This window comes from Triticum urartu, chromosome 5A (assembly GCF_056163025.1).
Source record: "Triticum urartu cultivar PI428250 chromosome 5A, HENAU_Tu73, whole genome shotgun sequence".
NCBI lineage: Eukaryota > Viridiplantae > Streptophyta > Magnoliopsida > Poales > Poaceae > Triticum > Triticum urartu.
In genome coordinates, this window is record NC_141877.1 from 217,791,642 (window position 1) to 217,815,749 (window position 24,108).

At 43.4% G+C, this 24,108-nt stretch overlaps 2 protein-coding genes across 2 annotated transcripts; both read left to right on the forward strand.

Annotated features, from left to right (window-relative positions):
* Window positions 1-922: 922 nt before the first annotated feature.
* Window positions 923-8,111, forward strand: LOC125524559 (transmembrane 9 superfamily member 1). The gene is made up of 12 exons (XM_048689597.1): window positions 923-1,168; window positions 2,838-3,030; window positions 3,146-3,250; window positions 3,368-3,385; window positions 3,474-3,562; window positions 3,686-3,838; window positions 4,004-4,138; window positions 4,263-4,429; window positions 6,409-6,503; window positions 6,674-7,047; window positions 7,252-7,525; window positions 7,613-8,111. Exons 1-12 carry the CDS (start codon window positions 1,052-1,054, stop codon window positions 7,678-7,680), a joined length of 1,788 nt encoding a protein of 595 aa, XP_048545554.1. The 5' UTR covers window positions 923-1,051; the 3' UTR covers window positions 7,681-8,111.
* A 5,784-nt stretch (window positions 8,112-13,895) lies between these two features.
* On the forward strand, window positions 13,896-23,228 carry LOC147970839 (uncharacterized). Its single transcript, XM_087523666.1, has 2 exons — window positions 13,896-14,114; window positions 22,968-23,228. Exons 1-2 carry the CDS (start codon window positions 13,896-13,898, stop codon window positions 23,226-23,228), a joined length of 480 nt encoding a protein of 159 aa, XP_087379792.1.
* The last annotated feature ends 880 nt before the right edge of the window (window positions 23,229-24,108 follow it).

The following is a 24,108-nucleotide window of genomic DNA, read 5'->3' on the forward strand; positions in this document are numbered from 1 at the left end:
AGGTTTAGTCTACAGAGAGGCTTTTGAGACGTGTAGAACCTAGAACTCGTTCATACGATCTCAAGGTAGATCATATTGTATTCCGTACTCCATCACAATCAATATATCAAAAAGCAGGTTGTAGGGTTTTACCTCCTCGAGATGGCCCGAACCTGGATAAAAGACCGTGTCCCTACTTTCTCTTGTTAATATCTTGCTTAGATCGCCAGCTTAGGACCCCCTATCGAGATCCGCCGGTTTTAGCACCAATAGTAGTCCCTGGCGGTGCGGCTAGGGTTTTTCCCGTGGTGCCAGAGCAAGCAAGCTTGGGGATGATATTTAGTGATCACATGAGTGGCATAATTTTCACCTCTTGTGGTCAATTGTTTTACTGATATAATACTCTTAAAGAGGATCTGTTATTAATCAATCGAGGGGCCATCGCTTGCTTTGCAATGGAGCCATATTCAATTTCTTAAAGACTGACAATCTTGTGAGTAGAAAGGAGAAGGACGGATCACACTATGGGCCAATTTTTTTGGCAGCTTAAAAAATAAGCCGTCTCCTCCTCAGCTTTTCTCATAAGCCGCCTCTCTTATTCATCGGGGTTTCTAAACTAGTTATGTAATAACTAATTTAGAAGTCTCAACAAATTTTAGAGGCGGCTTATTCTTTAAGCCGAGGAGAGGCAGCTTATTTTTTAAGCCGTATGACTTCTTAGTTTAGGATATTAAACTATTAATGAATCAACAAAATTCTTGCATCACTTATGTTTGATGTACTCGAAGTCACTTATTTTGACATGGAGAAAGTACCATTGATCTATCTTGCTAGTAATTTCCTGAAAAAGAATTTCTTTTGAATAGAATCACTTTTTTTAGGAAGACATAGAATCACTGAATTTGCCTGTTCTGCCCATTTGTTTATCAAAGAGTCAACGCCAATAGATCCCAGATAGATCAGAGACCGTCCAAAACCGCAGTGAAATCGCGAGGCGGCAGCTCTCTCGGGCCAACCCGACCGAAGGCTCGCGACCGCCTCCTCTTCATCCTCAGATCTCGCCGCCGGCGGAATGCTCCCCTCCTCCCACGGCGGCGGCCGCAGACGCCTCGTCCTCCTCCTCGCACTCACCGCCGTCTTCGCCTTCGCTTCTCCGCTCCGCGCGTCCGCCTCAGAGTCTGACCACAAGGTGCGCTGCTCAGCCCCGCCTTATCTTCCCTTGGATCTAAGACCTTTTGTTGCCCCCCTCAGTTTGTTCGCTCTAGTTGCTCCCATTCCGTGGCGTCAGATCTGGTTGCCCATCGGCGCGATCTCGCGCTGGTCTCTCCAGCTCTCGCGTCCTGAGGTTTTAGTTCCTAGAGCTCTTAGTGCAGTTCGGTTGTCTGGAGGTTGTGGCTGATGTGACGCGAGAATCTTGGTGTTCAACGACGGAGGAGGTTTTAAATCTTCGGATGATTCATCATAGCTTAGCTTACGGTGGTGGAAACAATATAAAGTGCTACAGGGTTAGTGCTCCAAATGAGTTCGATCTGTGCGGGACCTGATCGGAATGGTACCAGTGGTGGTGCCTGATACTCTGAACTTAGATATATAATAACTTGATGTTGGTCGGAGGAAATTCGCGTACATCCAGGTACTTCGAGGCTGCAGTGTATGTTCCTGTAGATGTAGTGAAGGCTGCATTGTGGTTTCTACTTATTAGATTCAGGATATTGTTACTGTTTGGTTCATAGAGAGGTGCTGACATTTTGGTCTTGTCTTGCATACAAATGTTCTATAACTTGTTTTGCGTGCACTTGGTGGTTGAAAATAGCAGGCTATAATCCAAGGAGTGAGCAGCAAGAGCATACTCTCTTGTCAAATCTATGTGTGCATCTTTTTTTTCTATTCATTTGTTTCCTTGTGATCAATATGAATTGATTTGATTTGGTTAATCACGAAAATTGTCAAATAACTTTTAGTAGGATAATATTCTGCATTCTAGCTTTCATGCATCTGTCATCGTGATCTTCAATTTGGTGAAATAAATGGGAGTATGAGACATTCAGTTGTCCATGCAACTAGGATAATAATTCCTTGCCAATGGTCTTGATCGTGCGTGATGCTGCAACTCATGTGCTCTGTCCTTGCAATCATATTTGAACATTAAAGAAAGTCAATTGCACTGCTGACGGTTATATATTTATTTTAGAGATAAGTTGTATATTGGTTTCTTGATATAGATTAATTTGGAAATAGCTTGCCACTACTAAGATTGGCATTTCTCAAAATACAACTCCATGCCTCACTGATAGTCTGACATTTAGCCTAATGGCCCACATGTCAGTGGAAATGTTACCCCATGCCTCATTGACATGTAGCCTGGAATAACATAGGTAGCTACTGCCATGAAGATGGACGGATGGCACGGTGCAGGGGATTGGGAGTAGAACATATGTTAGGGAGAAGGAATGAGATAGATAATGGATCAATAAACTAATCTCTTATTATTCGATTAATAATTGATACATATACTGTCTTATATAGGAGGACTTACTTGACTGGAGTATTAGTGACTGGAATATTTTAGTTGATCAAACTTGAGTGCTTATATGAAAATTAAAATGCTTTCGTAGCTTAGGACTGAGTAATGACGAAAGAGATCCCATGGCTTTTTTCTTCTCTCCATAATGTACCTTAGCGTTAGCCATCATCAACCCCCAATCACTAATGTTTTGCAGATTTACATCATACATTTGTTTCATTCGGTATTATCTTCAACAATGCTTTCTTTCTAAATTAATTATTCTTAATACCATGTGCTATGAGCATTTCGTCTGGCTGGAAGTTCTCATCTGCTTTATGTTTCTTATATGCAGTACAAAGCTGGAGATTCAGTTAAGCTCTGGGTGAATAAAGTTGGACCTTACAATAATCCTCAAGAAACTTACAATTATCACAGCCTCCCATTTTGTCAACCATCTGAGAACCCTGGGCATAAGTGGGGTGGTCTTGGAGAAGTCCTGGGTGGGAATGAGTTGATTGATAGTCAGCTTGACATAAAGTTCTTAAGTATGTTCTTGTTAATCTCAGACCATCCTTGTATTTATTTGTGATTTACTGAATGTTGACATATGCATTTGTTTGTCTTATTAATTATATAAATGTTATGTTGCCTTTGCTTTAGGAAATGTGGAAAGGGGATCCATTTGCACACTGGAACTAGATTCCAAGAAGGTTCAACAATTTGCTGATGCCATTGAAAGCTCGTACTGGTTTGAATTTTTCATAGGTATGTGGATTAATATGTGATGCATTACATTTTGTTGTATTACGCTGATTTAGGCATATTTCTTGTTTCTAACATTTTTCACTGGATTTTGCATTGCTTGTGGCACCATGCACCTAGATGATCTGCCTCTTTGGGGTATGTTCCTGTCAACTTAGTATTTTCTTTGCTATTCTTTATCTTTGTTTCTTTTTCCTAACAAGACAGTTGTTATATGCTTTGACAGGATTTGTTGGAGAGACTGACAAAAACAGTGAAAACAAGCACTATCTTTACACGCACAAGAACATTCTTGTAAAGTACAATGATAACAGGGTATGTATCTTCCATTGATTCAGAACATTAACACATAATTTGGACAAGTCATAAATGAATCTGATTTTATTTTTGTAGATATTTGAACATGAATATATAAGTGGATCTGATTTGATTTTGTAGATAATTCATGTTAATCTCACCCAAGAGTCTCCTAAGCTCCTTGACGCTGGCAAGAAGTTGGACTTGACATATTCAGTGAAGTGGGTACCAACAGATGTTTCATTTGCACGCCGTTTTGAAGTTTACCTGGACTATCCTTTCTTTGAACACCAGGTAAATGGTAATGATTGCTTTTTGGAAAAAGAATCCAGTATGCGTAGCACACAACCCTCTCCCTGCTAATGGGAATAACCCTTCAATTCAACAATAGCGAACCGCATCTCCCCTTTGAACTAACCATTGGAAGGTTCTAAATTATTTCTAAATTTTCATGTTCAGATTCACTGGTTCTCCATTTTCAATTCTTTCATGATGGTTATTTTTCTCACTGGTTTGGTTTCAATGATATTGATGCGAACACTGAGAAATGATTATGCAAAATATGCTCGTGATGATGATGATCTAGAGTCACTGGTGAGCATCTGAATTCTGGCGCCTATTTTGCCGCACTTGAATAATATTCCAACCAAATTAACTCTCTTGGTTTTTATCCACTGCCACTCAACTGTTGCCTGAACTCACGACTTTGCTTTATTAGGAGAGAGATGTTAATGAGGAATCTGGGTGGAAACTTGTCCATGGTGATGTATTTCGTCCTCCTAGAAGCTTGACACTTCTTTCTGCTCTTGTCGGTATCGGCACCCAGCTGGCAGCTCTTATCCTACTTGTGATTGTATTGGCCATCGTTGGCATGTTATATGTTGGGTATGCTCAAAATCATACACATACTTTTCATCTCCTTTCTTTCTTGCCTTGCATGCAGAACACTTGGCTTGAAATACATGACAAGCTAAAAAAGTGGCATGGTCGACCCTATTAATAATACGTAAAAAGATGAATGAAGGGCAGGAATATTTGAAAATGAGCTGGACCAGCGTTCAGAGTACCAGAACATAACTTGTTCATGAGGAACTCGCGAGGAGCCTTCCAGATCCTGTACTTTTCTTAGAAAATCTTTACTGCCAATCATTTGCGAATTTGCGATTATGAAGTATCATTCTGTAAATACAGTAACTTAAACAAAAAAGTTGGCTCAAGATCAATGTAAATTGCTGGCATCTGCCTGTTTCCACCATTTTTTATGATGATCCCTGGATAGGAATGTGGGAATGTAGTGTCGTGTCTATTTTCAAATGCTGACAACATTCTCGTACCTGCTAGATTGAATTTTGATCTCTTCTAGTTAAATTTATTTTTACCTGAATAAACTATTCAAAAATCGATGAGAAAAAAAATGAGCACCGACTTCTTAACTATTACATGTGCAAATAAAAAAAATGTATTACATATAATATATTGATTAGGAAGCATTATTGATGGACTGAAGAAGATTCTAGTCTCTACCATTGCATTTCTCTTTGTTTGCCGCTGGTACTGAAAATTGTCACTGATCTGTTCCTTATTGCAAATAACACTTGTTCAAGATAGTATTCACTGTTTTGTTTTGTAATCCTATTTGAGCATCTAAAAACCTGCATGCGTAAAGTACTCACTTAAGTATCAGTGAGCATCGCTGAGCATCTTATAGTTGGAGGATGTGGGATTGGCATTACAATTTATTGTCCTTGGGTTTCACTTAACTTGAAATAAGGGATTAATAACATAGCTGGTCCCAAGCCAGGGTAAAGGAGAAGCTTGTCCAACATCGCTTGAGACGGTTTGGGCATATACAACGCAGGCCCTCAAAAGCGCCAACGCAGAGCGGACGGTTAAAACGCTTTGATAATGTCAAGAGAGGTCGGGGTAGACCAAACTTGACATCGGAGGAGTCCGTAAAAGAGAGATCTGAATGACTGGGATATCACCAAAGAACTAGCCATGGACAGGGGTGCGTGGAAGTTAGCTATCCACATGCCAGAACCATGACTTGGTTTCGATATCTTATGGGTTTCAACTCTAGCCTACCCCAACTTGTTTGACACTGAAAGGCTTTAAGCACAGAAAGTAAATTTTGTGTCATGTGGGCCAACGCTACCGCCGTTGTTGGCCACATGCATCGGTGGCAACACATGAAGTGTTGTAGATGGTTTGGTCTTTATTAAAAGGTAATATTCAAGTTAAATTAGGATGATGAGATAAATTCGGACATACGTGGTAGGCTGGTCATACATAAAGGATAGGACAATGGCTTATCCATTCAAGTCAATGGTTACAAATGTCTCTTTTTCCATATCTTTGGTGCTTCCCGTGACCCGTCCTAGCCTACGCCCCTCCCTTCATCTTGTTATACTGTTTTGCCCTACCGCAACACCACAGTGGCGCCTAAACCTCCTGCCAGTTGCAGTTACCTGTTCTCTTTCTGCTTGGACGTGAACCTTTTGGATAAAAACTAGTACAAAGTTGAGTCACTTATTTTGGAACGGAGGGAGTATAACATAGTGTCTATTTCTCCTTTCTCCTCTAGACACACTAAAATAGTTCAGGAAAATAAATCCTGCTTTTGGTTATCTGAAAGTTACCTTGTATTCAGTTTTGCAAATTGGAGTGGCGGTATTATGTCCTTCTGTTGAGATGCACAGATCCCATGGAGGTAGGGTACAGGGAAGTGAACAAATCCTGAAATGTCAAAAAACCTATGCTGTGTTACAAAAAGCCTTTTGTTGTTTTTAGCATGGAGCATGGTTCTTTCTTGCATGTTGAGCATACGATTCCTATTCTCTAACTTACATGCCAATGTTTCTCAGGCGAGGGGCTATCATCACAACCTTCATCGTGTGCTATGCTCTTACATCTTTTATTTCTGGATATGTTAGTGCTGGTTTGTACTCGAGGAATGGCGGTATGGTCCTTCACTTGTTGACAAGTTGCACGATTTTGTTTCTTTCTTAGACTAACAGTATTTGTATTGTCTTTCTAGTTTCATCATGTTATCATCGCATCTAACTCTTTTGTAGAAGATTCTAGAGTTTATATTTGATTTTCTCACTTCATGACTTGATTCCATGGCAGGTAAAAACTGGATAAAGGCTATGATCCTTACAGCATCCCTCTTTCCATTCTTGCACTTTGCAATTGGCTTTGCACTGAATACAATTGCAATCTTCTATGGGTCATTAGCGGCAATACCATTTGGTACAATGGTTGTCATGTTTGTCCTTTGGGCTTTCATATCTTTTCCACTGGTGCTTTTGGGAACGGTCGTTGGTAGAAACTGGAGTGGGGCTCCTAACAATCCCTGCCGAGTAAAGACTATTCCCCGGCCTATTCCCGAGAGGAAGTGGTACCTTACACCTTCTGTCATCTCATTGATGGGTGGGCTGCTTCCCTTTGGCAGCATCTTCATCGAGATGTACTTTGTGTTCACATCATTCTGGAACTACAAGGTAAACAAGGAAATCATTGTAGACATTTTGTACAAAATACTATTTTTTAATCATCAAAATCATGTTAGCCACTTATCATAGTGCGGAAACGATTTTATTGTCGTTGCTTCATGTTACATTTGTCCATGCCTTATTCTGAAGCACCTTCCTGCAATTTCCATTATATGAGCATCTGATTATGCAATGTTATTTGGTTCTTGGCAGGTGTATTATGTTTACGGCTTCATGTTGCTGGTCTTTGTCATTCTTCTAATAGTTACAATCTGTGTCACAATTGTCGGTACTTATTTCTTGCTGAATGCTGAGAACTATCATTGGCAATGGACCTCGTTTTTCTCAGCTGCATCAACAGCGCTATATGTGTACCTGTACTCCATCTACTACTATCATGTGAAGACAAAGATGTCCGGCTTTTTCCAGACAAGTTTCTACTTTGGCTACACATTGATGTTCTGTCTTGGTCTGGGAATACTTTGCGGTAAGCACTCTTTAGCACTAATGATTGCTATACATTGCAATGTTTAAAGACCACCTTGATGTTCTGACATCTATTTTGGTGATTCAGGTGCTATTGGCTATGTAGGGTCAACTCTTTTCGTGAGGAGAATCTACAGAAACATCAAATGTGATTAATTTCCTGCTACACATGTGGGGTGGGGGTGGAGCGGTATCAGATGAAATCATATACGTGGAAGCGAGGCCTTCTAAATGGATTAATGCTAGTTCCTGATTAGGGTTTCAGAACTACGTCCCCTTTGCTTATTCCATCACACCCTTTCTTTTTTGCATACTTATTTGTTACCTGGAGCTGCTCTCATAGTGTATACATCTGTGGTAGCTGAGGAGTTCAGTACAAGTGACTGGTGAAGGTTCTTATTTTTGTTTGTTTCTTGCCCTTTTTTTTTGGTTGCATTGAAAGAAATAGGAAGTGAGTATCCATGCGGCACTGTCTGGACTTCCCCTCTGAATCGTTACGTCCAATTCAAGGATGGCATGTACTACGTGAGATCTGTGTATTTATATACATATATCAACATTTAATGCATGAGAGTATGTGTGCTGTCTGTCATGTTCGAAAAAATCGGTGAAAATCCTTCCGATGTTGTAGTGCTTTTGTATCTGCGGTATTTAATATTTGCAACATTTGAGGTGACTTGTGTGACATTTGATTTAACGCCCTGTGGGGGTTGTGGTGCCACGGTTGCTGTGAAGAGAAACATGTTGACGCGTGAATAGCATTTTGGAGATCAAGGCCCTGTTTGTTTGGGCTTCAGCCTAAAAAGCCAAAAAATCTTTTAAATAGGTGCCTTTTGCTTCCGCTTTTGGCTTATAACATCATGTAACAGTTTTAATTTATAAGTCAAAAGTCTAAGCAAAAAACCTCTATTTAGAAGCTTTTATGGCTTTTTTTATTAAAATGAAAATGAAAAAGCTGTAAAAATAGAAGAAAAATCCAAAAAAAACAGGGTCTAAAGCACCAACTTTAGTTTGAAACAGACTGGGGCGTGTCGCCCACTACAACTTATTGCAGCAACACAAGGCTGGAACATCTTGCTCCGAGATCACTGTGGTGTGATCTTGACAAGGCAATGCCAAGCTTGGCAAAGTCATGCGCAGCCCTCTTTTACGCCACGTTTAACACACAGTTTGCAGTACATGGGCCGTTCTGGATGAGTCTGCCCTATGCATCATTGTGTGTGCACATATATCCTTGCCGACATAACTAAGACGATAACGTGTGAGTGACACTTGTACTATACTTTCCGTTGAAGTTAATTGCACGGAAGTACCATAATTGAGGCATCATATGCAGATTGGTATCACGATTGCTAATTTTTGCATGTCAGTACCAACATTGGTCCAGGTTTTTGCAAAAAGGCTAAAATGTTGTTTTATACGTATTGACGGTATATCTGACAGCTCGGGCCCACCCGTCAGGTGCCACGCTGGCCAATCGGCGCGTGCTCACACGTTGACTAGGACAAGCCGCTCTCTAACCCGTCCGGTCGCACCGGTTCGTCCCCCACCGCACCATTCCCCTTCCCTCCTCCTCCTCCTCGACTCGAACCCTAGTCCATGGCGTCGACGACTCTGGCAGGCGGCGGCGAGGGCGTCGTCGTCGTCGGCGACCTACCGTTTTGGCCGCCTAGCGGCCCGGCTGGCGTCGACGTCGACGGCGGCGACGACTCCAGCTCCGCGTACTCGAGCGACGACGAGGAGGAGTCGCTGTTACTCTCCATGGAGCAGCGGTTGCGGTTGGCGCAGCTGTGGGTGGCGAACCCTAGCAGCAGCCATGAGTTGACGCATGGACTCGGCGGCGTGCTGTACGTACCTTCTCCTCCTCCTCCTCCTCTGATTTATCCAATTGGGGATTTTTAGGGTTTGTTCATTTTCTGCTTTATCCAGTTGGGGATTAGGGTTTGTTCATCTTCTGTGAGCACTGTAGGACAATTACAGTAACCTAGTAACCTAGTGTAGTGCACTATCAAAGTAGTTCAATTACAGTAACAATTTGGGATTAGGGTTTGAGTAATTGTAGTATTCTGTCCTTGTCTTTTTCCTTGAATTTGCTATTGTGCTGAAATGGTCGTAGCTACATTGATTCATGTTCTGTCATCTGTAATTGTAACAGTAAATTTGAGACTTATAGGAAAGTTAATTCAAATTTTCCTGTATTGTACTATTGCTCTCCAAATTTAGAGTTATGGTAATGAATACATGAAATTGAATTTGTTTTGTAGTTTGGATGAAGACATTTGGCAAGTAAGGATCCATTTTGATGCAAGAGAACCATTGGAGATGAAGCTTTGTAGTTCAGATATTACTTATCTGAATTTGGTTGCAGTGATGGAAACCCAATGATTTAATGCATATGATTGTTTGTATCACATTGAAAATCCATCTTTAGGAGAGAAAGGGCTTGATTTAGTAGACAGTCATGCAGAATTACAAATGATAAAGAGGAAGATCCAGGACAAATTGGAGCTTAACTTGCTAGTTAGGGCTTGTCCACCCCCTGATAGAGATTTTGAGTTGCATCAATGTGAAAGGCCAGATTTGTCCACTGTTGTGTACCAAGAGCCTGTTGTTTATGATCTGAGTGAGCCTCCTGTCTTAGCTGTTGATCAGCAAGGAGTAGTTTTTGAGAGTCAATGTAGCAGCTCTAGCACACCGCATCCTCCTGGTGGTTGCACACAAGAAAGCAGGAATGCAAATGCCAAGTTGAAAGCTATTTTGGAAGAAGAAGAAGAGGGATATCAAGGATATGAGGTATATGAGGACAGTGATGCTTCTGCCTCTGATGAGGATGGTCAAATTGGAAGTGATCCTAATTATATCTGTGATGATGAAGATGTAGAGGTGGAAGAGGGGAAGAGACAGAGAAAGTTAGAAGTACAAGAGGAAGAATCAGATGATGAGCAATCAGATGAGGAACCAGTGTTGCATTATGAGGGTGACACTGAAGTTGAGGACCCATTTGAGGTACAGGAAGATAGGACTTTTGAAGAAGAAGAACAAAATATAGTTGTACATGTAAAGAAGCAGAAGCTGCCAGTTAGAAGAGGACCAACTACTAGGTCACATTCCAGTAAGCTACCAGAGGTTGAACCTGATTTCAGACCATCATCAGATGAAGAAGAGAAGGGGTTGTTGAGGGAGAGTGATGATGATGGTTTTCAGCCAATCTCATTTGTCCTATCAAAGAAAAGGAAGAGTAGGGCAAAGAAAAGGCCTGCTAGGAAGTGGTACAATGAGAAAATGGAGCAACCACATGAACAACTACGTCTAAAGTTGTGTTTTAGGGATCATCATCAATTCAGAGATGCTTTGTTGAATTTGCACATCACCCAGGCCAGGAATTTCAAGTATCACAGGAATTCAGATCAGAGGATAATTGTTGAGTGTACAAATAAACAATGCTAGTTCTTTATGGTGGCAACAGTTACAAAAGGGGATAAAACCTTTGTAATTAAGAAGATGAGACTAGAGCACACTTGCCCTAGTACTACTGAGACCACCAGGGTTAGTGCTAAGTGGCTAGCACAGAAATATGAGCATCTCTTCAGATCTGATATAACTACTGGTATTCAGACTATAATTGATGCATGCATGGAAAAATATGGTGTAGATGTGCCCAAGTGCATGGCATATAGGGCAAAGAACATAGCTATTGAAGCTGTGTTAGGAGATCACAAGAAGCAATATCCTAGGCTTAAAGACTATGCTCAGGCTGTCATGGACACAAACCCTAGGAGTAGAGTAATAGTCACTACTGTTACTCTAGTACCAAATGCAAAAATACCCCACCTAGGCCCAAGATTCCATGCCATGTTCTTTTGCATGAATGGAGCAAGGGAGGGGTTTCTCAATGGGTGTAGGCCATTCATTGGTTAGTTCCTGAACCTTGTGCACCATTTACATATTGTAGAGTACTCCATATTGTATCTCACTTGAATGTATTTAATGTTTGGAAATGTTGATTATGCAGGTGTTGATGGATGCTTCATTAAGCTCACTACAGGTGCTCAACTCCTTGCTGCCACTAGTAGAGATGGCAACAACAACATATATCCATTGGCATTTGGCATAGTTGGACAAGAGGACACACCTAGTTGGTGTTGGTTTCTACACCAACTGAAAATTTGCCTAGGGGAGAAGTGGGCAAGTTTGGACCTTATACTATAATGTCAGTTAGACAAAAGGTACGTGTTTGCATATTTCATTCTATTTTGCACAAGTGTTTACAGTAGATTAGAGTTTCATTGGTGCATATTTCTTTAGCTTGTAGCTTAGACTTGTTAAATTGTTTGTGTCAGGGGTTACTGAATGCAGTGAATGATGTGTTTCCAAATTGCAACCAAAGATTCTGCCTTAGACATTTATATGTAAATTTCCAAAATGCTGGGTTTAGGGGTGAAGATCTTAAGAAGTGCATGGATAATGCTAGCTATGCCTACAATGAACACAATTTAATATTGCAATGAATGATTTTAGAGCTGAAAGTGAGGAAGCTTGGGAGTGGCTTACTGCAATACCAAAAAAACATAGGCAAGGCATGCATTTGACACAAACTGCGAGACTGACTTGGTAGTGAACAACTTGTCTGAGGTGTTCAACAAGTACATTCTAGATGTTAGGAGAAAACCATAAGGACAATGTGTGATGGGATAAAAGATAAGCAGATGGTGAGGTGGCACAGGAACAGAGAGAGTGAAAAGGCAGCAAGATGGGAGATAACACCTCATTACAGTGAGAAGCTAGAGGTTAAGAAGGAGAGGGCCAGATACTGCAAGCCAATACAGGCAGGGGTCAACTTATGGCAAGTTACAAGTGGGCAGCAAACACATGCTGTCAACCTGGAACTTGAGACTTGTGGATGCAGGAAGTGGGACCTTACTGGCATACCTTGCAACCATGCAATCTCTGCAATAAACAAGGCTAAAAGGAAACCAGAGGATTATGTCAGCAAATTCTTCAAGAAAGATTTTTATGTTGCAGCTTATGAACCAATGATCTTTCCTGTGCCTGGTGAGCATGATTGGACAAGGACCCCTGGTCCAGACATAGAACCACTTGCATTCAAAATCAAGAGAGGAAGAAGGAAAGAAAAGAGGATCAAGGGCAAATTTGAAGTACCAAAGCCAAAAGACACTTCAAGAATGGGGACCATAACATGTGGCAATTGTGGTCTACAAGGGCATAGGTACACAAACTGTCTTAAACAGTTGAAGCCTGAGCTAGCTTTGAGGAAGAATAAGCATGTGGTAATATTTTTTCACCTTGAGATATACTAATGTTCCCTTTATTGTACATTTCTTTCTAGTATTATTAACTGTTTTCCTTTTCTTTGCAAGGCTACTCCAAGTAACTCACAGCCAAGAGTTGCTGGCCCTTCTACTACACCAACAACAAGACAGGCAAGAGCCGCTGCTTCTGCTCCTACACCATCATCATCTGGAAGAAGAGGAGCTGGCAGAGGAAGAGTTGCTGCTACTTCTACTACACCACCACCATCTGGAAGAGGAGCTGGCAGAGGAAGAGCTGCTGCTACTTCTACTACACCACCACCATCTGGAAGAGGAGCTGGCAGAGGAAGAGTTGGCACATGAGCTGGAAGAGGTGCTCCAAGGCCATTCAGTGCCCCCAGGCAATATGCTGCCTCAACTTATGGTGCCATTCCTACTAATGGTACACACACTGGATGGATGTCCTACTTCAATGCTAGTAGAGGAAGAGGAGCCATGTAATTTGAAATGATGTAGTATTATTTTGGTTGAACTTGATGCTGATGTTGATGTGCTGTTGCCACTTGATGCATATTTTGGCACAATCCAGTACTGGTTATTGTAATGTTGAACTTGAGGTGGAGTACTCTAGTTGGGGCATCATATTTTGGTGTTGAATATGTATGTATGGTGTTGCTGTTGATGTTGTTACTGGATATGTATGTGTTGCTGTTGATGAATATGTATGTGTTGCTGTTGATGAATATGTATGTGTTGCCAGTGCCAGTGCCTGAATTATGAATGTCTGTTGGCACAATCCAGTATCAATATTTGCAAAGCAGTACCACATTTGCAGTTACTTGTTGCAAGTCAGTACCAATACTGTTGCTAGTTGTTGCATGTTAGTACCAATATTGGGGCATCACATAACATGCAGTACCACATTTGGGGATTCTGATAGGTGGGACCGATACCTCTCCTACTATTAAAGTGACAACACAAGCTTGTATCGAGCGAGTGGGGAACGAAACTAGGGTTCGTCCACGCGGTGTCCATTTGGAGCGCAGCGAAGGAGAGATCTCAGCGTGGAGGCGCTGACTGGGGCCGGTGATGGAGAGAGATATGTCGTGGTCGTCCAGTGCCGGGTCCGCTCCCGGATTCCGTCGAGCTGCAGGAAGGAGGGTGGAGGAGTCGCGCTCGCCGGTGCGCTACCGCGAGAACCCAATGGCATACGAGCCTCCAGTGATGTGCCACTGCTCAACTCCGAGGAAGGAGCCAAGATGGATCTCCTGGGGCAGGCAGAACCCTGGTAGGAGGTACTATAGCTGTGTGGATGCTCTGGTGACTGTGGTTTTTTTGCCTAATTTTCTTCCTTTTTCTTCTGTGCAATTGTTGGGTTTCATAGTAATTTCAAAAAACTTCCTACGCACACGTAAGATCATGGTGATGCATAGCAATGAGAGGGGGAGAGTTTGATCTACGTACCCTTGTAGATCGACAACGGAAGCGTTAACTTGGTTGATGTAGTCGTACGTCTTCACGGTCCGACCGATCAAGCACCGAAACTACGGCACCTCCGAGTTCTAGCACACGTTCAGCTCGATGACGATCCCCGGACTCCGATCCAGCAAAGTGTCGGGGAAGAGTTCCGTGAGCACAACGGCGTGGTGATGATCTTGATGTACTACTGTCGCAGGGCTTCGCCTAAGCACCGCTACAATATTATCAAGGACTATGGTGGAAGGGGGCACCGCACACGGCTAAGAATATGATCACGTGGATCAACTTGTGTCTCTAGGGGGTGCCCCTGCCTCCGTATATAAAGGTTCAAGGGAGGGGGGCCGGCCGGCCAGGAGAGGCGCGCCAGGAGGAGTCCTACTCCCTCTGGGAGTAGGACTCCCCCCTTTCCTAGTTGGAATAGGATTCGTGGAGGGGGGGGGGGGCGAGAGGAGAGAGAGGAGGAACGGGGGCCGGCCCCCTCTCCTTGTCCAATTCGGACCAAGGGGGGGAGGGGCGCACGGCCCATCTCTGGCCACCTCTCCTCTCTTCCACTAAGGCCCACTAAGGCCCATATACCTCCCGGGGGGTTCCGGTAACCTCCCGGTACTCCGGTAAAATCCCAATTTCACCCGGAACACTTCCGATATCCAAACATAGGCTTCCAATATATCAATCTTTATGTCTCGACCATTTCGAGACTCCTCGTCATGTCCGTGATCACATCCGGGACTCCGAACAACCTTCGGTACATCAAAATGCATAAACTCATAATATAACTGTCATCGAAACCTTAAGCGTGCGGACCCTACGGGTTCGAGAACAATGTAGACATGACCGAGACACGTCTCCGGTCAATAACCAATAGCGGAACTTGGATGCTCATATTGGCTCCTACATATTCTACGAAGATCTTTTATCGGTCAGACCGCATAACAACATACATTGTTCCCTTTGTCATCGGTATGTTACTTGCCCGAGATTCGATCGTCGGTATCCCATACCTAGTTCAATCTCGTTACCGGCAAGTCTCTTTACTCGTTCTGTAATACATCATCCCGCAACTAACTCATTAGTTGCAATGCTTGCAAGGCTTAAGTGATGTGCATTACCGAGAGGGCCCAGAGATACCTCTCCGACAATCGGAGTGACAAATCCTAATCTCGAAATACGCCGACCCAACATGTACCTTTGGAGACACCTGTAGAGCTCCTTTATAATCACCCAGTTACGTTGTGACGTTTGGTAGCACACAAAGTGTTCCTCTGGCAAACGGGAGTTGCATAATCTCATAGTCATAGGAACATGTATAAGTCACGAAGAAAGCAATAACAACATACTAAACGATCGGGTGCTAAGCTAATGGAATGGGTCATGTCAATCAGATCATTCAACTAATGATGTGATCCCGTTAATCAAATAACAACTCTTTGTCCATGGTTAGGAAACATAACCATCTTTGATTAACGAGCTAGTCAAGTAGAGGCATACTAGTGACACTCTGTTTGTCTATGTATTCACACATGTATTATGTTTCCGGTTAATACAATTATAGCATGAATAATAAACTTTTATCATGATATAAGGAAATAAATAATAACTTTATTATTGCCTCTAGGGCATATTTCCTTCAGTCTCCCACTTGCACTAGAGTCAATAATCTAGATTACACAGTAATGATTCTAACACCCATGGAGCCTTGGTGCTGATCATGTTTTGCTCGTGGAAGAGGCTTAGTCAACGGGTCTACAACATTCAGATCCGTATGTATCTTGCAAATCTCTATGTCTCCCACCTGGACTAGACCCCGGATGGAATTGAAGCGTCTCTTGATGTGCTTGGTTCTCTTGTGAAATCTGGATTCCTTCGCCAAGGCAATTGCACCAGTATTGTCACAAAAGATTTTCATTGGACCCGATGCACTAGATATGACACCTAGATCGGATATGAACTCCTTCATCCAGACTCCTTCATCCAGACTCCTTAATTCGCTGCTTCCGAAGCAGCTATGTATTCCGCTTCACACGTAGATCCCGCCACGACGCTCTGTTTAGAACTGCACCAACTAACAGCTCCACCGTTTAATGTAAACACGTATCCGGTTTGCGATTTAGAATCGTCCGGATCAGTGTCAAAGCTTGCATCAACGTAACCGTTTACAGTTAGCTCTTTGTCACCTCCATATACGAGAAACATATCCTTAGTCCTTTTCAGGTACTTCAGGATGTTCTTGACTGCTGTCCAGTGATCCACTCCTGGATTACTTTGGTACCTCCCTGCTAGACTTATAGCAAGGCACACATCAGGTCTGGTACACAACATTGCATACATGATAGAGCCTATGGCTGAAGCATAGGGAACATCTTTCATTTTCTCTCTATCTTCTGCAGTGGTCGGGCATTGAGTCTGACTCAACTTCACACCTTGTAACACAGGCAAGAACCCTTTCTTTGCTTGATCCATTTTGAACTTCTTCAAAATCTTGTCAAGGTATGTGCTTTGTGAAAGTCCAATTAAACGTCTTGATCTATCTCTATAGATCTTTATGCCTAATATGTAAGCAGCTTCACCGAGGTCTTTCATTGAAAAACTCTTATTCAAGTATCCCTTTATGCTATCCAGAAATTCTGTATCATTTCCAATCAGTAATATGTCATCCACATATAGTATCAGAAATGCTATAGAGCTCCCACTCACTTTCTTGTAAATACAGACTTCTCCAAAAGTCTGTATAAAACCAAATGCTTTGATCACACTATCAAAGCGTTTATTCCAACTCCGAGAGGCTTGCACCAGTCCATAAATGGATCGCTGGAGCTTGCATACTTTGTTAGCTCCCTTTGGATCGACAAAACCTTTCGGTTGCATCATATACAACTCTTCTTCCAGAAATCCATTCAGGAATGCAGTTTTGACATCCATCTGCCAAATTTCATAATCATAAAATGCGGCAATTGCTAACATGATTCGGACAGACTTAAGCATCGCTACGGGTGAGAAGGTCTCATCGTAGTCAATCCCTTGAACTTGTCGAAACCCTTTTGCGACAAGTCGAGCTTTGTAGACAGTAATATTACCGTCGGCGTCAGTCTTCTTCTTGAAGATCCATTTATTCTCAATTGCTTGCCGATCATTGGGCAAGTCAACCAAAGTCCATACTTTGTTCTCATACATGGATCCCATCTCAGATTTCATGGCTTCAAGCCATTTTGCGGAATCTGGGCTCACCATCGCTTCTTCATAGTTCGTAGGTTCATCATGATCTAGTAGCATGACTTCCAGAACAGGATTACCGTACCACTCTGGTGCGGATCTCACTCTGGTTGATCTATGAGGTTCAGTAGTATCTTGTTCTGAAGTTTCATGATCATTATCATTAACTTCCTCACTAACTGGTGTAGGTGTCACAGAAACAGTTTTCCGTGATGCACTACTTTCCAATAAGGGAGCTGGTACAGTTACCTCGTCAAGTTCTACTTTCCTCCTACTCACTTTTTTCGAGAGAAACTCCTTATCTAGAAAGTTTCCGAACTTAGCAACAAAAGTCTTGCCTTGGATCTGTGATAGAAGGTGTATCCAATAGTCTCCTTTGGATATCCTATGAAGACACATTTCTCCGATTTGGGTTCGAGCTTATCAGGTTGAAGCTTTTTCACATAAGCATCGCAGCCCCAAACTTTCAGAAACGACAACTTTGGTTTCTTGCCAAACCATAGTTCATAAGGCGTCGTCTCAACGGATTTTGATGGTGCCCTATTTAACGTAAATGCGGCCGTCTCCAAAGCATAACCCCAAAACGATAGCGGTAAATCAGTAAGAGACATCATAGATCGCACCATATCTAGTAAAGTACGATTACGACGTTCGGACACACCATTACGCTGTGGTGTTCCGGGTGGCGTGAGTTGCGAAACTATTCCGCATTGTTTCAAATGTACACCAAACTCGTAACTCAAATATTCTCCTGCATGATCAGATCGTAGAAACTTTATTTTCTTGTTACGATGATTTTCAACTTCACTCTGAAATTCTTTGAACTTTTCAAACGTTTCAGACTTATGTTTCATTAAGTAGATATACCCATATCTGCTTAAGTCATCTGTGAAGGTGAGAAAATAACGATATCCGCCACGAGCCTCAATATTCATCGGACCACATACATCTGTATGTATGATTTCCAACAAATCTGTTGCTCTCTCCATAGTACCGGAGAACGGCGTTTTAGTCATCTTGCCCATGAGGCACGGTTCGCAAGTACCAAGTGATTCATAATCAAGTGGTTCCAAAAGTCCATCAGTATGGAGTTTCTTCATGCGCTTTACACCGATATGACCTAAACGGCAGTGCCACAAATAAGTTGCATTATCATTATCAACTCTGCATCTTTTGGTTTCAACATTATGAATATGTGTGTTACTACTATCGAGATTCAATAAGAATAGACCACTCTTCAAGGGTGCATGACCATAAAAGATATTACTCATATAAATAGAACAACCATTATTCTCTGATTTAAATGAATAACCGTCTCGCATCAAACAAGATCCAGATATAATGTTCATGCTTAACACTAGCACCAAATAACAATTATTTAGGTCTAATATTAATCCCGAAGGTAGATGTAGAGGTAGCGTGCCGACCGCGATCACATTGACTTTGGAACCGTTTCCCACGCGCATCGTCACCTCGTCCTTAGCCAATCTTCGCTTAATTCGTAGTCCCTGTTTTGAGTTGCAAATATTAGCAACAGAACCAGTATCAAATACCCAGGTGCTACTGCGAGCATTAGTAAGGTACACATTAATAACATGTATATCACATATACCTTTGTTCACCTTGCCATCCTTCTTATCCGCCAAATACTTGGGGCAGTTCCGCTTCCAGTGACCAGTCTGCTTGCAGTAGAAGCACTCAGTTTCAGGCTTAGGTCCAGACTTGGGTTTCTTCTCTTGAGCAGCAACTTGCTTGCTGTTCTTCTTGAAGTTCCCTTTCTTCTTCCCTTTGCCCTTTTTCTTGAAACTAGTGGTCTTGTTGACCATCAACACTTGATGCTCCTTTTTGATTTCTACCTCCGCAGCTTTCAGCATTGCGAAGAGCTCGGGAATAGTCTTATTCATCCCTTGCATATTATAGTTCATCACGAAGCTCTTGTAGCTTGGTGGCAGTGATTGGAGAATTCTGTCAATGACGCAATCATCTGGAAGATTAACTCCCATTTGAATCAAGTGATTATTATACCCAGACATTTTGAGTATATGCTCACTGACAGAACTATTCTCCTCCATCTTGCAGCTATAGAACTTATTGGAGACTTCATATCTCTCAATCCGGGTATTTGCTTGAAATATTAACTTCAACTCCTGAAACATCTCATATGCTCCATGACGTTCAAAACATCGTTGAAGTCCCGGTTCTAAGCCGTAAAGCATGGCACACTGAACTATCGAGTAGTCATCAGCTTTGCTCTGCCAGACGTTCACAACATCTGGTGTTGCTCCAGCAGCAGGCCTGGCACCCAGCGGTGCTTCCAGGACGTAATTCTTCTGTGCAGCAATGAGGATAATCCTCAAGTTACGGACCCAGTCCGTGTAATTGCTACCATCATCTTTCAACTTTGCTTTCTCAAGGAACGCATTAAAATTCAACGGAACAACACCACAGGCCATTTATCTACAATCATACATAAACAAGCAAGATACTATCAGGTACTAAGTTCATGATAAATTTAGGTTCAATTAATCATATTACTTAAAGAACTCCCACTTAGATAGACATCCCTCTAATCCTCTAAGTGATTACGTGATCCAAATCAACTAAACCATGTCCGATCATCACGTGGGATAGAGTAGTTTCATTGGTGAACATCATTATGTTGATCATATCTACTATATGATTCACGCTCGACCTTTCGGTCTCCGTGTTCCGAGGCCATATCTGTATATGCTTGGCTCGTCAAGTATAACCTGAGTATTCCGCGTGTGCAACTGTTTTGCACCCGTTGTATTTGAACGTAGAGCCTATCACACCCGATCATCACGTGGTGTCTCAGCACGAAGAACTTTCGCAACGGTGCATACTCAGGGAGAACACTTCTTGATAATTTAGTGAGAGATCATCTTATAATGCTACCGTCAATCAAAGCAAGATAAGATGCATAAAAGATAAACATCACATGCAATCAATATAAGTGATATGATATGGCCATCATCATCTTGTGCTTGTGATCTCCATCTCCGAAGCACCGTCATGATCACCATCGTCACCGGCGCGACACCTTGATCTCCATCGTAGCATCGTTGTCGTCTCGCCGATCTTATGCTTCCACGACTATCGCTACCGCTTAGTGATAAAGTAAAGCATTACAGCGCGATTGCATTGCATACAATAAAGCGACAACCATATGGCTCCTGCCAGTTGCCGATAACTCGGTTACAAAACATGATCATCTCATACAATAAAATTTAGCATCATGTCTTGACCATACCACATCACAACATGCCCTGCAAAAACAAGTTAGACGTCCTCTACTTTGTTGTTGCATGTTTTACGTGGCTGCTACGGGCTTAAGCAAGAACCAATCTTACCTACGCATCAAAACCACAACGATAGTTTGTCAAGTTGGTGCTGTTTTAACCTTCACAAGGACCGGGCATAGCCACACTTGGTTCAACTAAAGTTGGAGAAACTGTCACCCGCAAGCCACCTATGTGCAAAGCACGTCGGGAGAACCGGTCTCGCGTAAGCGTACGCGTAATGTCGGTCCGGGCCGCTTCGTCCAACAATACCGCCGAACCAAAGTATGACATGCTGGTAAGCAGTATGACTTATATCGCCCACAACTCACTTGTGTTCTACTCGTGCATATAACATCAACATATAAAACCTAGGCTCGGATGCCACTGTTGGGTTTCGTAGTAATTTCAAAAAATTTCCTACGCACACGTAAGATCATGGTGATGCATAGCAATGAGAGGGGGAGAGTGTGATCTACGTACCCTTGTAGATCGACAACGGAAGCGCTAACTTGGTTGATGTAGTCGTACGTCTTCACGGTCCGACCGATCAAGCACCGAAACTACGGCACCTCCGAGTTCTAGCACACGTTCAGCTCGATGACGATCCCCGGACTCCGATCCAACAAAGTGTCGGGGAAGAGTTCTGTCAGCACGACGGCGTGGTGACGATCTTGATGTACTACTGTCGCAGGGCTTCGCCTAAGCACCGCTACAATATTATCGAGGACTATGGTGGAAGGGGGCACCGCACACGGCTAAGAATATGATCACGTGGATCAACTTGTGTCTCTAGGGGGTGCCCCTGCCTCCGTATATAAAGGTTCAAGGGAGGGGGGCCGGCCGGCCAGGAGAGGCGCGCCAGGAGGAGTCCTACTCCCTCTGGGAGTAGGACTCTCCCCTTTCCTAGTTGGAATAGGATTCGTGGAGGGAGGGGGGGGGGGGGAAGAGGAGAGAGAGGAGGAAGGGGGGCCGACCCCCTCTCCTTGTCCAATTCGGGCCAAGGGGGGAGGGGTGCGCGGCCCATCTCTGGCCACCTCTCCTCTCTTCCACTAAGGCCCACTAAGGCCCATATACCTCCCGGGGGGTTCCGGTAACCTCCCGGTACTCCGGTAAAATCCCGATTTCACCCGGAACACTTCCGATATCCAAACATAGGCTTCCAATATATCAATCTTTATGTCTTGACCATTTCGAGACTCCTCGTCATGTCCGTGATCACATCCGGGACTCCGAACAACCTTCGGTACATCAAAATGCATAAACTCATAATATAACTGTCATCGAAACCTTAAGCGTGCGGACCCTACGGGTTCGAGAACAATGTAGACATGACCGAGACACGTCTCCGGTCAATAACCAATAGCGGAACCTGGATGCTCATATTGGCTCCTACATATTCTACGAAGATCTTTTATCGGTCAGACCGCATAACAACATACATTGTTCCCTTTGTCATCGGTATGTTACTTGCCCGAGATTCGATCGTCGGTATCCCATACCTACTTCAATCTCGTTACCGGCAAGTCTCTTTACTCGTTCTGTAATACATCATCCTGCAACTAACTCATTAGTTGCAATGCTTGCAAGGCTTAAGTGATGTGCATTACCGAGAGGGCCCAGAGATACCTCTCCGACAATCAGAGTGACAAATCCTAATCTCGAAATACGCCAACCCAACATGTACCTTTGGAGACACCTGTAGAGCTCCTTTATAATCACCCAGTTACGTTGTGACGTTTGGTAGCACACAAAGTGTTCCTCTGGCAAACGGGAGTTGCATAATCTCATAGTCATAGGAACATGTATAAGTCACGAAGAAAGCAATAGCAACATACTAAACGATCGGGTGCTAAGCTAATGGAATGGGTCATGTCAATCAGATCATTCAACTAATGATGTGATCCTGTTAATCAAATAACAACTCTTTGTCCATGGTTAGGAAACATAACCATCTTTGATTAACGAGCTAGTCAAGTAGAGGCATACTAGTGACACTCTGTTTGTCTATGTATTCACACATGTATTATGTTTCCGGTTAATACAATTCTAGCATGAATAATAAACTTTTATCATGATATAAGGAAATAAATAATAACTTTATTATTGCCTCTAGGGCATATTTCCTTCAGCAATAGTATGTGAAATGATATATATTTGGAAATTTGTTTGTGCATCTTAATAGCACGTTGGCTGTGGATTTGTGCAATGGCATGATGATCCATTGCCCACATTTTGGAGTGAGCTCATTGGGGATCTGCGTGATGAAGTCTGGAGGCTTAAAGGTGCAACTGTTGCTACATCTGAAGATCAATTTCCAATGCTAACTCCCAGTGAAGATGATGGCACAAGGGAGGCCATGGTTCTGTCTCTGCAAACTCAACTCAGAGAGAAGAATGCAGAGATTGCAGGGATTAGGGCCAAATTTCATGTAACGCCCGGATAATTAAGCTACAGTAACCTCTGCTAATGATGCCTCGTCACCACTCTTACTGTGGTAAACTCTCAATAGTTCAGAACCGAAACAAGTTCAAAATTTAAATAAAAGAAAACAATAAAAGTTTTCAAAAATCAAAACAAAAATGTTCGGTGGTTGCCAAATATTACCAAGATAATTATGGTGTAAGGTTCACAATTTTATAAAATGCCTAAATAATTTATAATGATTTAAAACAGAAGAGGAAATAAAGAAAAGGAAACTACAAAAACAGAAGACAAAACAAAAAAAAAACAAAAGGGGGGAGAAGCCCCCCCCTCGCTGGGCCTCGGCCCAGATGGCCTCGGGGCCAATCAGGCCGGCCTAGCCGGCCCCTCCTCTCTCTCCTTATCCCTCCCACCGTGACCTAACCCATCCCACGATCCCCACTTCCTCTCCCCACGTCTCCCTCATCCTCCCACTCCGCCGCCACACACGCACGCACGCACACTCGGTGGTGCGGGCACCCGAGCCGCCGCACCCCTGAGGCCTCCGCCCGCCGGCGCCGGGAACCGCCACCCACTCGCGCCCCCCCTCGCTCTTCCCCCTCCTCCCCGATCCAGATCGGATCGGGGGAACGGACCCTGCGGCGACGACTGCGCCGCCCCCACGCCGCCTGGACCGCGCCGGCACGCTCCCCCGCCGGACTGCCTCCCGCTCCGCCGCTCGTCCCCGTCGCCCCCCCTCGACCACCGCTGCCCCGTGCCCTACGCTCCCTCGGTGAGGACCCCGGTCCTCCTTCTCCCCGTCCCCTCTCGCCGGCGCTCGCCTCGCCCGTGCTGCGTTCGGCCGGCGTGCCCCGCGTCGACCAAGCCCTGCTTTGCCCTTCACCGCACGCGTTGGCTGCGTC